At 41.8% G+C, this 13,489-nt stretch overlaps 1 protein-coding gene across 1 annotated transcript in view; it reads left to right on the top strand.

The window, feature by feature from the left end:
- The window catches only part of ABCA13 (ATP binding cassette subfamily A member 13), a 418,312-nt gene that overhangs the window by 61,585 nt on the left and 343,238 nt on the right, over positions 1 to 13,489 (top strand). Inside the window, exons 5-8 of the mRNA XM_084798070.1 lie at positions 627 to 655; positions 4,403 to 4,566; positions 5,790 to 5,920; positions 11,373 to 11,506. Of these exons, the coding sequence (XP_084654196.1) occupies positions 627 to 655; positions 4,403 to 4,566; positions 5,790 to 5,920; positions 11,373 to 11,506 (458 nt within the window). The remainder of the gene's footprint in view (positions 1 to 626; positions 656 to 4,402; positions 4,567 to 5,789; positions 5,921 to 11,372; positions 11,507 to 13,489) is intronic.

Below are 13,489 nucleotides of genomic sequence, written 5' to 3'. Positions count from 1 at the left end.
CTGAAAAAACGATCATTTCACTTTTCTTTCTTTTCTTGTCGGAAAGTTTTGCTTGTTGGTTTTCTGAGAAACAGCCTTGCTGTGTAGATCTGGATGTGGTGGAGCTTTTCCACATAGACCAGGAAGGTTCTGAATTCAGCAATCCTCCTGCCTTTGCTTCCCCAGTGCTGGGATTGCAGGAGTGCCAACGTATTCCACTTGCTATTCTTTACTTTTGTTCACTCTTTTCATTCTGTGATGAGTACTCAGCATGCCATGTGTAATTAAAGGCAGATCTTTGTGAATTTGAGGCCAGCCTGGTCTACAAAGGGAGTCCAGGACAGCCAAGGCTACACAGAGAAACCCTGTCTCAACACCCCCACCCCCACTTTCCCCTCCCCAAGAAAAACCTGGCAAAAATACATACCCGTATAGGGAAAGTACTAAAGTTTGTTTGCTATTTGTTTTTTTGAAAACTAATATCAATGTGGTTTGGAATGTGACAGCAACAGTTGTCTTTGTGTTAGTCTTCTATGTTCACCTTTGTATTTTGAGCCCAGCTGTCTCATTTCACTCATAGACTGAGGCAGGCACCCACTGTACTCTGGGGTCTGACCACCTGACCTGTGAAATGTGTTTCGTTGTAGGTTCTGCCTATGGCTCCAGTTTTCTAACAGTGAGTATCCTCAGCAATGCTGAGCACATCTCTTTGTAGCTGCGTTTGTATTCTCAAGGACTCTATTAATCACTTTTTCTTTCATTCTTCTATTTTTCTCCTCCTCCTCCTTCTTTTTTTTTGTAACAACTGTGCAGTGTGGGATTCAATGGAGATAAATTTACATCAGATATAGATTGAAGATGGGTTTTACTTTCTTAAATCAGAGCTCTGGGTCTACTATAAGAAGGAGAAAGTGAGAGGGGAGGCAGTGGGTGGTAAGTGGTCCTCAGCTTGCTTTGTGGGAGGGATTTAAGTCAACATGAATGCACAGTTGGTAGGATCTGTGTTTGGCATATGACATTTGACTTGCTCTAAACACAGGACTTTCATTTAAAGCCATAGTTATCAATGGGATGACTTGTCACTATCTACATATATTTGAAGCTGTCACAAGTAGGGGTAGGTAAAGAGAGCACTATTTGTTTCTGGTGAGCAGGGGTGGAAGTGCTTCTAGAAATCTTTCAAAGAGAGGTATCCAGCTAGGCAGTGGTGGTGGTGCATGCCTTTAATCCGGCATGTTGTATTAAAAACAATGCTGCTACTTGGGAGGCAGAGGTAGGTAGATCTCTATCTGAGTTCAAGGCAGCCTAGTCTACAGAGAGAGTTCAAGATAGCCAAGGTGACTGAGGAGACCTTGTCGTGAAAAACCTGATCAAACCAAACCAAAAAAGCAACAACAACAGAACAGAGACATCCTCACAGCAGACTCCACCAGAGATCAGCAGAATAGAGAACCTAAGCCAAGGGTGAGCCTGTCGACACGGAGGCTCTTCCCTGGTCACACTGCTCCAGCAGACTCTCAAGGCCAAGGTGTTTTTGGTAGCCCTGTTGTCCTGCATTGTGTCTCAGTCATTCCCAGAAGGCTTTAAAGCAATTCAAGAAAATATGTGCACAGTAAACCATTAGCAGGGTCTGTCAATAAAGGCCCAAATGCTCTGGATGGGCCAGGAATGTCTGTGCTTCCACTAAATGTCACCCAGCTGTGATCAGACACCTACCCTAACACCAGGCAAAGGTGTAGCTGGTCTTTTCTTCCTTTTCCTACCCTTCATTGCCCTGGTTTCACCCCCTAACACTACATAGGAGAGAAACAAAGATAGAGGGGAGAGAGGAATTAGAAATACCCGCAAATCTAATTTCTTTCCTTTGTTTCTTCTTTGGCCATGACTATTAACAAACCATAGCCAACCTCCTTAAATAGCCAACAACCACCCACCACACCTCCCAGGACCCTAACATTTATGTACCCTCTGAAAAGTTCCAAGAATTCCAAATATCACACAATTGCAGAAACCATCTGCAGCTGGCAAATCCATGCCTCTGCTAGAGCATGAGGCAAATCATAGTCATCTGCTGTGGTCAGTTTGAAGCAGCCTCATATCCCCACATTTGGGATTAAGACAAAACAAATTCTTACAATATTTCTGTTTTTTTTTAAAAAAAATAACCCAAAATTCCAAAATTGCCACTACATAATGGGACTCATCAAAGCACATGCAAGCTCAGTTTACAAATAACTGAAAAGTGTTAGCTTAATTGGTTGAAGCACAGTTTTAATGATCAAATTAGCATTTTAAAGGAATTATGAGTAGCCCACCTAAATGCCAAATGGCTTGTGACAATGAAAGACCGATAAATCAATTTTGCAAAAACAACTTGATACCTTTGTGGCCTTTCCGAAAAATTTTCTTATGCCAAAACTTTCATGCATAAACAGGTTATTTATAATGATGGATAATTTTAATATCCCAAATAGGTAAGTAAATGTTGATACTCTATAAATCAATGCCATGGGAAATGATTAGGGTGACTGTGGGAGGTAGAAACTGCCGTCATGCCCATTATCTGGCTATTACTCACAGACATTGAGGCCACGAATATGGTGAGCTGAAGTGTGGCCACAGCAAAGCAGTCCTGTTCGCTACCAGGAAAGGATTCTAGGTCTATGTTTTTGTTAGAGAATTTTGGTAATGATGTCGTATTACCTGATATATTTCCTTCCTTCCTTCCTTCCTTCCTTCCTTCCTTCCTTCCTTCCTTCCTTCCTTCCTAGCCTGGGTCTCATTTAGACCAGGCTGGACTCCAACTCTCTATGTCTTGAAGGATGGCTTTGAACTCACGATACTTCTGCCTATCCGGTTCTCCAGTGCAGGATTTCCAGAATATCCCACCATGTTGCTTTTCTGTTTGATTTTCTTTTAGAGTATAGTGTTCTTTGGGATAATCTGATCAGAGGAGTGATCTGTCTTTATGGGACCTTTTATGTCACTGTGCTGAGCCATAGGTTGTTGATGGTGACAGTAGAATTTGGAAACCAACTCGAAAATGAACACAGTTACCTATGCAGTACCTGTGTACGGCAAAGGTGTAATGCCGCTGTGCAGTTATAGAAAGTAGGCTGCAGTGTGATTTTTGATATATTTAAGTGGTATAGTTAGTAGAATCTTTCAGTGAAGGTGAGGTAGAGAAGCCAAAGTGACTAGGTATTTATGTAAGCAATTACAAGTACAGAGTGGCCGTTTACAGAGGTAGAGAAAGGTCAGTGCAAGTTTTTCTTGGTGGTGTGATAAGGAGAAGGAAGGGGAGAAGAGAAATCAAGAGATTGACTTGGGAATGCGATTGATCCATCAAGGTGTTGTTGTCAAGGATGTGGTGGCACAAACTGGGTGCTGAGGTAAACAGTCTGGGGCAGGTGTGTGGATTTGGAAGGTGTAGGGGCAGATGTGAGACATGAAACATGGACAGTTGTAGCTGGAGATGAGGCAGAGAACATATCTGAGAAGGCGTGTGAGGCTAGGAGGGGGAAGAGATGGAGGGACAGCTGTGTGGAAGCCCAGAAAGCTATTTTCAAGGAGATAGGAAGATCCAGTGTCTCAGTGCCATGGAGAGACCAAGGCAGAGCAGCAGCCACTTCAAACAGCAGCCTGAGGTGGTGGGTGATGCTGACAGGAGAGGCTCTAGTAGAGGAAGGGGGATGAGAGTGTGACTTTTTCTCCCGGGAGAGAATAGGAATGGCTGGGCAGACAAGTTACACAATTCCAGGAGGATATGCAGAGAGTTGAAAGACCAGGAACTGAAGCTGTTCCCGAGGCCACCAGGTCCCCATACCTCCCACTGGCTGTGTAATCTAGCCTCAGCTAAGGCCTGTTGTTGTCACAGAGCCCAGCCTCCTGGTGGCAGAACCCCACACCAAGAACACGAGGAAGTTACTTGCTTTTTGCACCTGTTCTCCATAAGAAGCATGCTCAGCCCAAGAGGATGGGGGCGGACACCCACAGCAGCCCTCCAGGGTACCACACATCGGTGATGTCTGTGACAGCCAACCCTGCTTCCCTTTCTTTTTCCTCCTCCTTTTCTGCATCATTTTTTCTACTCCCTTTCAGTCTTTTATTTGTTTATTTTTTTGCTGTTTTTTTGTCTTTCCTTATTTTTCTTTTTTTGATAGGTTATAGTTATTTTAAATAGAAGGTTTTCCTAATGCTTTTATTATTGATACTTGATTTTAGACAAGCAAGCTCTATATTTTCAAAACTTTAAAAATAGAAGCAATCTAATGATAATTTTAAAATCTTGCCTATTGAACGTAGTTGGTGTTACAACGAGCTTATAGCACATCTGAAGCATTCTGTCTGTCTGTACTCTGCCTCTTCTTTACTTGATTAAGAACATTAAATAGGAAAGCTTTTGGTAATTTTTTTTTATCAGATGGATCTCAATAAAACTGAGGATGTGATATCAAAATTGGAAAGCCTCCATCAGCAGCCTCATATTTGGAATTTTCTACGTTCATTGCCCAGACTGTACGCAACTAACTCTCACTTGGAAGATATCGTGGGTGCTGTGGCACACTTTCTCCATGCTGGTTTGAAGTAAGCAAACAACAGCAAGCAGTTATATGTGTTACCTCCATAATTTTAGTAAAAGTATGTGCCACTGTATACTATTTTTTTTTTATAAAAGACACTCAAATAACGTCCCCTTTCATAGCCCCTTGCAATGTTGGCATTGCCGAGGGCTTAGACCTCACATTCTGGAATGCAGCTCATCTGAGGACCAGACTCTGACTTTTTACTATGACCTTTTAGTTGTCATGATGTCGCTGGGTGGCAGAGAATGAAGTACACTGTAATACTTCCTTATCTTAAATATTTGGACAGAGTTGGAAGGAGCCTCCCTCTGTCCTGTTGCTCTAAGCTCTGAACAGATTAGCAGATAACAGAGAGACTAGTCAGGTTGTGTAGCGAGAGGCACAATTTCAAACCTGAAGCTATGATGACAGTGGCCCTCCGTGTCATCTTCTGTGGGTTTCACTTCTGTCCTGTATTGTTTCTACAGTAGCAAGGACATTTACTCACAGTAGGCACTGCTGGCAAGCGATGCTGAGGTTCGGGGATAATTTTACATTCTTGGGACCCTCCTAAAGGCACAAAGCTACAGCGAGAGATTTTCCTTGGTGAGAAACCACATGGAGGCTACCTGCTCGGAACCATGATGCTGGTGGGGTCGGCCTCATGCTGCTAAAAGAATGTAGTTCCATCTAGGCTGAGAGAGGTTTCTGACTATAACTGTAATTACTTATAGAATGTGTTATTAAAAAAAAAACCAGAATGCATATCATACACTTATTGAATCCCCCTGTCTGAAGCTCCTTATTCTGTGAAACCCTTTGAGAACCACATATTTAGATCCTTAGATGGGAACATACTGCGATATCTTCTCCAGGTATTAGACTAACTGTGGGAACCTGGGACTTGCTCATCTTCTGTCTCATTGTATATTCCGTATATGACTTGTTGGCTGCCAAAAGGGGCAGGAAGACCTAAGGCTGAGCAAAGAACAGCACCTGGGGTAGAACACACTGGAGCAGGATGTGTGTGAAAACCACCCTGGAGCATCTCAAGAGGGACTGACTCACTTCTGTTTGTTCTACTACCCAGGGAGTTGGGGGTCACATTAAACCAAGCAGATTGCGGACGCATTAATGGTCTGACAACCCCCTGGAGTAGGGCTGGGCTCTGGCCGTTGGGAACTGAGTCTTGATACTCTTTGATTGATTACCAACTCACTCTGTTCGGGTTTGTTTTTGTTCTAGTTCATTAACATCTCTGGGAGAACTGGATTGGCTGCCCCTGCACCAGACCATCCCACAGGTGTCTAGACATGTTCTGAACGTAACCATCTCCACTCTGAGGTTTCTGCAGCAGCACAGAGCAGCTGTTAATGGTGAGAGACCCCCAGGGTTGGGGCTGCGCTGGGGATATTCCACACTTGCAAGCACAGAGTCACAGCTTCTTCAAAGAATTGATGAATTAAAATGTTAGCCCCAAATTCACTGTTTCTGCCAGTAAGACAGACGTAGGATTAAAATTTTCAAGTCAAACGGACTGACTTTCTACCGCTGTTGAAATTCTGCAGTCATTGCTAATAAGAATTGCATTTATATTTCAAACAACTGAGTTTTTAATTCCTTAAGCTGTAAGCTGTCTTTAAATTCAGATGAACCACTTGTTCTGGGGTTTGTAAACTTTCATCTTTTTAAGCTCCTACTGGAGCAAATTCCAACCCCCTGGGATTGAAGTTGGGGACAGCGGGAAAACAAAAAGGCCACTCAAAGAAGGCACACTTTGTGTTTGTAACAAGTAGCCCTCTTCAGGGAAGGACACGGGATCCCCTGTTTTCTTGACTTCAACATTACTAAGTTGCCATTGAAATTAATATTTTACTTATAAGGTTATTCCCTTTGGCTTTTTCTTTGTTTAATTTTTTATGGGATGTGCAGTGAGAGAGCAGTGAAGTTAGAATTCATCACCTGTCACCCGCTGTCTGTCTGTCCATCTGATCAGTTCATCTAACCATCCACCTACCCATTTGGCTGCTCATCTGCCCACCCCTCTCTCTACTCACTTATAGGTTAGTTAATTTATTCCGCACCCACTCACCCCATCATTGCTAATCCACGAACATTACCCCCATCTCCCTATTTCCATTTATGGGCTGAAAAGAAAATGGTTCCCCCCCCTCTCTGTGACTGAAATTTGAATATACACTTCACTTCAGTACTCTACCATTTTTCTGTAACCCAATCATTTACAACATATAATTAAATATTTTATAATTATATATAATTATTTTATATTTAAAATATTTATATAAAATATTTTATATAAATATCTTATATTTAATTATATGTGTTTGTGTGTGGCCTTGCACACATAAATGCAGTGTCCTTGGAGGTCAGAAGAGGGTGTTAGGTCCCCTGAAACTGGAGTAGGAATCAGTTGTGATCCACTGGATATAGGTACTGGGAGTTTTTTTTAAATTTTTTAATTTTTTTTTATTTTTTAACTCAGGTCTCATGCCAGAGCTGCATTCACTTCTAACCACTGAACCATCTTTTAGCATCCTCTTCCCACTTATTTTTTTATTTATTTTTTACATAAACCCATTGAGATTTATATATTAGGCAAGGGTTTGTCTGAGGGGCTAGACTAATCTGGCTGCATAATATTTTATTTCTGAGTTCATTACAATAAAGTGATTTTACCTTAGTTTTATTTAGAGAAAGTATCTCAGTAGGTTTCCTAGGCTTGTCTTGAACTTGAAATCCTCTGGACTTGGCTTCTTAAGGAACTGGTATCATAATTATCAGTAATGAATGGTTCTTGCACTTAGAGAAGTCATTTAAAAAGGAGCAAAAGCTGTCTATACAGAAATTAGAGATCATGGAGTGTGGATCTACCATATTCCTCAGGGACAGCTTCAAAGTAGAGTTTTGAAGATTTTTTCTTTTTGGTTTTCTGAGACAGAGTTCCTGTGTATAGCCTTGGCTATCCTGGACTTGCTTTGTCGACCAGGCTGGCCTTGAACTCACAGAGATCAGCCTGCCTCTGCCTCCCTGAGTTCTGGGATTACAGCCATGTGCCACCAGGCTTATTAACATGACCAAGGAGCATTTCCAGGAAAAGAGAGCAGCATTTGATGTGCAGGGGCTTGCCAAGAGTGAAGACTGTTTGATGGTCAGTGTGTCTGAGGTATATCAGGTAGTGGCAGAGATTGACTCAGAAAGGGGGCCTGGTTCAGTCTCAATGGCCAATGGAGAAATAGATTCAGGGATACACTGTAGAGACATGTTCTGAGACATGTGTGAGGGAGGGCTGGAGGCAGGCAAGTCCTGGGTCATGACTAACATTGGTGTTTTACTTTTCGTGGCTCAGTGTCCTGAGTTATAAAATGAATTGGTTTCACAAAGATTCCTGTAGACCCAGATATATTTCCCCTGCCCAACACAATGTTATCCTCCAAAATACCCTCCCTCAACCCAAATTCCATTTGCTGCTTGGGACTCAGGATGGTAGATCTCGTGGAGAGGGTGGTTTTCATTATGAAGGATGTTAGGTTATTAAAGATTAACTCGATTTTTATATCAATTTAATTCTACCAGAAGCTATTTCTTAAGTCCAGAATAAAAGACTGGAGAGGTAGGGTAGGAGATATATTAAAACACCCCATTGAAAGGTTTTCTGTGACCTCAATTTTAACAAGCTCATTTGGCAGCAGAAATTTGCACAAATCACCCAAATTATAACATTCAATTTAGCCTACAATTGGAGATATAATTACTTTAAAGAATGTAATTAAAAGCAATTTTCTATCCATTTGAGTCAGAGTTAAGAAATATGATTGTAGAATAGAGTTCTAGAGACCACTAAAAAATTGTCTTCATCTCTCTTGTCTCTAAGAAAGATGCTTTTCCTAGTGAACAGATTATAGTGCATGGAGCAAAGGAATGGAAGTGCTGGCCCTGTCACATAACTCACTGACATTATTAATTTGCAGAATCTGAACATGCCACTGCTCAGCTACAAATTTCAGAATCCATATTGCCCTCTAGTTTCAGAGAATATTATCTTTTTTTTTTCAAAGCATTTTTGAAGACTGGTGACACTACTTTTTTGCCTGTTCTTTTCTGGAATTCTATGTCTAATTTCATTAGGGTATGACATCAGTAGGGATGGAAATTTGTAACTCAGCCTTAGGACCAACATCCTTTGGGTGTAGGTGCTATCTTGCTCTAGAAATGTGGTTTTCAAGTGGTTACATCGAATTCTTCTTTGTCTCTCAAAAGGACAAAATTACTGTGCTGCTTTTTTGGTGATGTAGATAATCATATGGGAAATGCTTAGTTTTCAGGCTGGCATCTCATCCACATCCCATGAGGGCTTGTTTTCATCTCAGAAACAAATCCTAGTTTTGACCCATGGCATCATGCACTGGAAACCTCTAGTCTTGGATAAATAGACCGGGCCTCTCATTTTCTTTCTCCCTCAAATGTCATGACTAGAGCTGGAGAGATAAAGCACAGGTTAAGAGCATGTATTTCTCTTGCAGAAGACTTGACTTTGGTTTCCAGTACCCATGTCAGCTGCCTGTAACTCCAGTTCCAGGGAATCCATCACTTTCTGTTGGCCTCACTGGGCACCTGTACTCATGTGCACATACCCATACCACATTCCCATACCCATAACTAAAAATAATCAAAATATTTTCAAAAATGTCATGGCTGTGTCTTCTCTGTCGTGCTCATACTACCAAATTAACTTAATCGTCATATGAGGTCACGCATGTGGATAAGTCCTGCAGGTGGTCAGTGCATATAAGGTTCTTGGCAGACGGCTGCAGAATCATGATATGAAGTGATCTAGCTAGCTGCTAGATTTTCTGGAAAAGCTCCTCCAAGGGCTTGAGTAGTGTTACGTTTGCAGTTGCCAGGATATGCTCCTCAGCGCTTTCCTCTGACATTGGGAGTTTGGATATACACTTTTGGCTGTCCCTTCTAGGTGACGCCACCTGCTTAGCTGAGTAGCTTACAGGTTTTATGTATTGATTATCATAGCTGTAGGGACTTAGTACTGCGGCTTGAACTTTTGGAACAGGATTGCAAGGCCTCTCTATAGCAGCGGTTCTCAACCTTCGCAACGTGGAGGCCCTTTAATACAGCTCATTGTGTTGTGTTGACCCCAAGTCATAAAATTATTTTGTTGCTGCTTTATAACTGTAATTTTCTACCGTTATGAATTGTAATAGAAACATCTGGTATGTGAGATATCTGAAATGCAACCCCAAAAGGGTTGGCAGTCCACATGGGTTGAGAGCTACTGCTCTATTATAGCATTTTATACTGTGAGTCCTTTTCCTTGATGCTACAGGTAGCCGATTTTCAATATTTAATTAGTATGATCCCAGTGAAAATCTTTTACAACACATCACTCTTTACTTGGCTGTCTAATTGAGTTCCTTGAGATAGCATTTTAGATGTGAAATTACTGGGTTCATTGATCTGGATTTTACAAAGCTCTTGAAATGTACTTTTCAGTTATTTCATGGAGTTGTGTCATCATTCACATGGGGTCCTGAATACTAACTAGGTCTTCCTTATGCATGGCTTTGTTTTTTGTGGTTTCAGTAACCCACATCCAGTTCTAGCTAACAAACACTAAGTAGGTAATTAAAAAACTAGCAATTTATAAGTTTTAAAGATTTCTTTAAAAATTCTCTCTCTCTCTCTCTCTCTCTCTCTCTCTCTCTCTCTCTCTCTCTCTCCCTCCCTCCCTCCCTCCCTCCCTCCCTCCCTCCCTCTCTCTCTCTCTCTCTCTCTCTCTCTCTCTCTCTGTGTGTCTGTGTGTGTGTCTGTGTGTATGAACACACGTGTGCAGGTACCTACAAAGACCAGAAGAGGGCATTGGAGTCCCTAGAGTTATAGGCAACTGTGTGTCATCCAATGCAGGTTTTGGAAGCTAAATTCCTGTTCTTTGGAAGAATGGCAAACACTCTAGACTTCTGAGCCATCTTTCTATCCTGAACACACATATTTTAAATCGCATGACTTTCTGAATAATGAGATGAAATCTTACTTTTTCTTGTTCCATTTTATCTTGAACAGGAAACTCTCTTTTGTCCCATGAATACACACTGTATACACTGCCTGCACATTAATTATTTAGCAGCCAATAATACTTTTGGTTATCAGATCATCTGTCATGGAATGCAAATGCTTTTATTTAATGGTAGCCTCAAAATATAAAAAGGAGTGACCATGGCCATTTTATTGAAGCATATTATTTTTGTATTATTTGTTGCTTGAATGTCTTAGTATGCCTACTCTATAAATTAAAGTTATCATGGACACGTATGAGTAGAAAAATTTGCTTTATCTAGAGTTTGGTTATGCACAGTTTCAGGTATCTACTAGGGGTCTTGCAATGTGTCCTCTGCACATGAGGGGTGATGACAGTACCATCATTTGTTTCTTCTTCTTTATATGTATTGTGTGTATTTGCACTGCACAATATGTGTGTAAGCTTGAGTGATATGTGTATCATGTGCATTTAGTTGCCCATGAGGCAAGAAGTCATCAGAACCCATCAAACTGAGTTACAGTTGGTTGTGATTCAACATGTGGGTTCTGGGAACTGAGCCTGGATCCTCTGAAAGAATAGTAAATATCCTTAACATTTGATCCACCTCTCCAACCATTGTTCTTATGTATTCCCAAGTGATACTTAATGTTATTAAGTTTAATTTTCCATTCATTTAGAAGTAAAACATTACTTTCTTCATAACTGTGGGCATATCCAAATATCAGAATAACTAATGCATTAATCATTTGTGTTCACAGAGACTGTTTACCACCTGTCCCTGCAGAATATGTTGTGGGATCCCCAGAAAGTTCAGTCTGATCTCAAGTCCCAGTTTGGTTTCAGTGACCTTCAAATGGAGCACATCCTGAATTATTCAGCTGAACTGAAGGAGGTATGCATACTTGTCTTCTCATGGCATGGGCTGTCCTTAGAGTGACTCTAGAATATAGTCACCTCCCCTAATCTGCATCTCACATCCAACTGCAGACTCAAAGGTTTAGATAAAACATGAATTTGTGCAGCCTATTTCCCTGTAACTACATCCTAAATAACACTGTATAGTAACTTTTTACAGAGCACTCCCATCATGTTATCTATTTTAAGTTACCCAGAAATGAGTTAAAGTATATAAGCATACATTTGCAGGTTTTGTGCAAATACCAAACCATATTGAATAGGAAAAATTTATATCTTTGCGTTTTGATATCTTTGGAGGGCCCTGGAATCAACGTTCCATAGAAATGGAGGGACAACTCTGTGCCCCTGGGGCCAGCTGGGTAATGGCAGTGGGAGGTGGGAGCTAGAAAAGTGAATTCTGCTTCTAAACTTCAAGCGCCTTAGATATAGCAGCCCCTAGAAACATCCCTTTCTTTCCCTATCAGTTTTTCTCAGCACTCAGAGGCAGTGACGTCAACTTGATTGCTCAGGGAAGCATCAGGAGGAGAAGCCAGGCCAGGCCAGGCCAGGTGGAGGTGCAATTTAGATTACTTTTCTATGATTATCCATGTCTCTGTGTCTAAGTGCCCTTCCCCGATGCATTGTCATGCTTTGAACATAGTCCTCTTTCCCCAAGCTTTTTTGAAAAGCCAGTCTATAAATGTATTAATAGTATTTGGAGGTGAACCCTTTGTGAAGTAATTAATACTAGATAAAGTGTGGGGTGGTTAGCCCGTGATGGCATTGGTGGCTTTATCAATGGAGGAAGACCATTGAGTACTACCCTCACCCTGTTCTGCCTGGGTAATACTTGCTACCATGTTTTGATGAAGAAGACAGGGGGAGGAGTCACAGCCATAGGGGAGGGGAGTAAGGGGAGAATGGGAAGGAGGGAGGAATGGGAGGATACAAGGATACAAGGGATGGGATAACAATTGAGATGTAATATGAATAAATTAATAAAATATAAGAAACCCCTCATCAATTGCCAAGAAGATGCCAGGGCCACATTCTTAGATTTGCCAGCCTCCAGACTCCTGTGCTATGTGAACCCAAGAAGCCCACTGTGCTGAGGCTACTTGTCTGTCACATAGCAGAATGGTATGATCTGTTCATTTTGTGAAGTATCTTCATCTTTCCTGACTTGAGGTTTTGGCCCTCAGCATGTCCCATGGCTGCTGTACTTGAGACATGAAGCACCACTAGTCTGGCGTTTACTCCATTTCTCTCTGTTTTTATGGCACAACTTTCTCATTATGTTGAAATAATAGTCAAGTAAAATGATAGGAATTTTATACTGGAAAGGCAAATAGTTCGAGTCTAAGATTAAAAGGAAAAATAGTCAGGAAAGATCACAATGTAATGATTCATGTGGATGTAAGATCTGCAGGTATAGAACATGGTAGGTGTTGCATACCGTGTGAGTACGGTGCCTGCTCCTGCTTTAGTGCTGCCCCATGTCTGCTTCCCTCTCGGGGTATCCAGGCTGTGGTGCATGGAGCCGGACTGGAAGGAGGGAACCTTAGCTTGGGTGTGTGCGTACAATGCAGGTGGTGAGTGCTAAGGAAACAGCTTTCTCATGAGGCAGCCTCTGTGAGACCGTGAGAAGGTTCATTTAATTGGGGGGAGCAAAGGCTCTGTAAGCCTTTGGGAAGTGGGTAGAAGCAGTCAGGCTGAGTGTACAACACTGGCCAGGCCCCAGGTGCTGGGAACGCCTTATTTACATGAAAAGAATTCCAGGTGCTTGCTGGACATCACCTTATAAGGAGAGAGGAAGTTTAACTTGTAACCTCACTGCCAGGCTACATGACCACCTCGAGGGTAGCAAAGATGGGGCCTGTAAGGCTATATGCACCAGGCCATACAGACCCAAGGCAGGGAGGGAGCTGGATCTCAGGTCCTGCTGATCTCAGAGTGATATTTCTGTGGTTTCGACACA

Source organism: Acomys minous (assembly GCF_964271855.1).
Source record: "Acomys minous genome assembly, chromosome: 10".
In the NCBI taxonomy this organism is placed as follows: domain Eukaryota; kingdom Metazoa; phylum Chordata; class Mammalia; order Rodentia; family Muridae; genus Acomys; species Acomys minous.
Note: the sequence above shows the minus strand (reverse complement) of the source record. Positions and strands in the feature narration are given on the sequence as shown.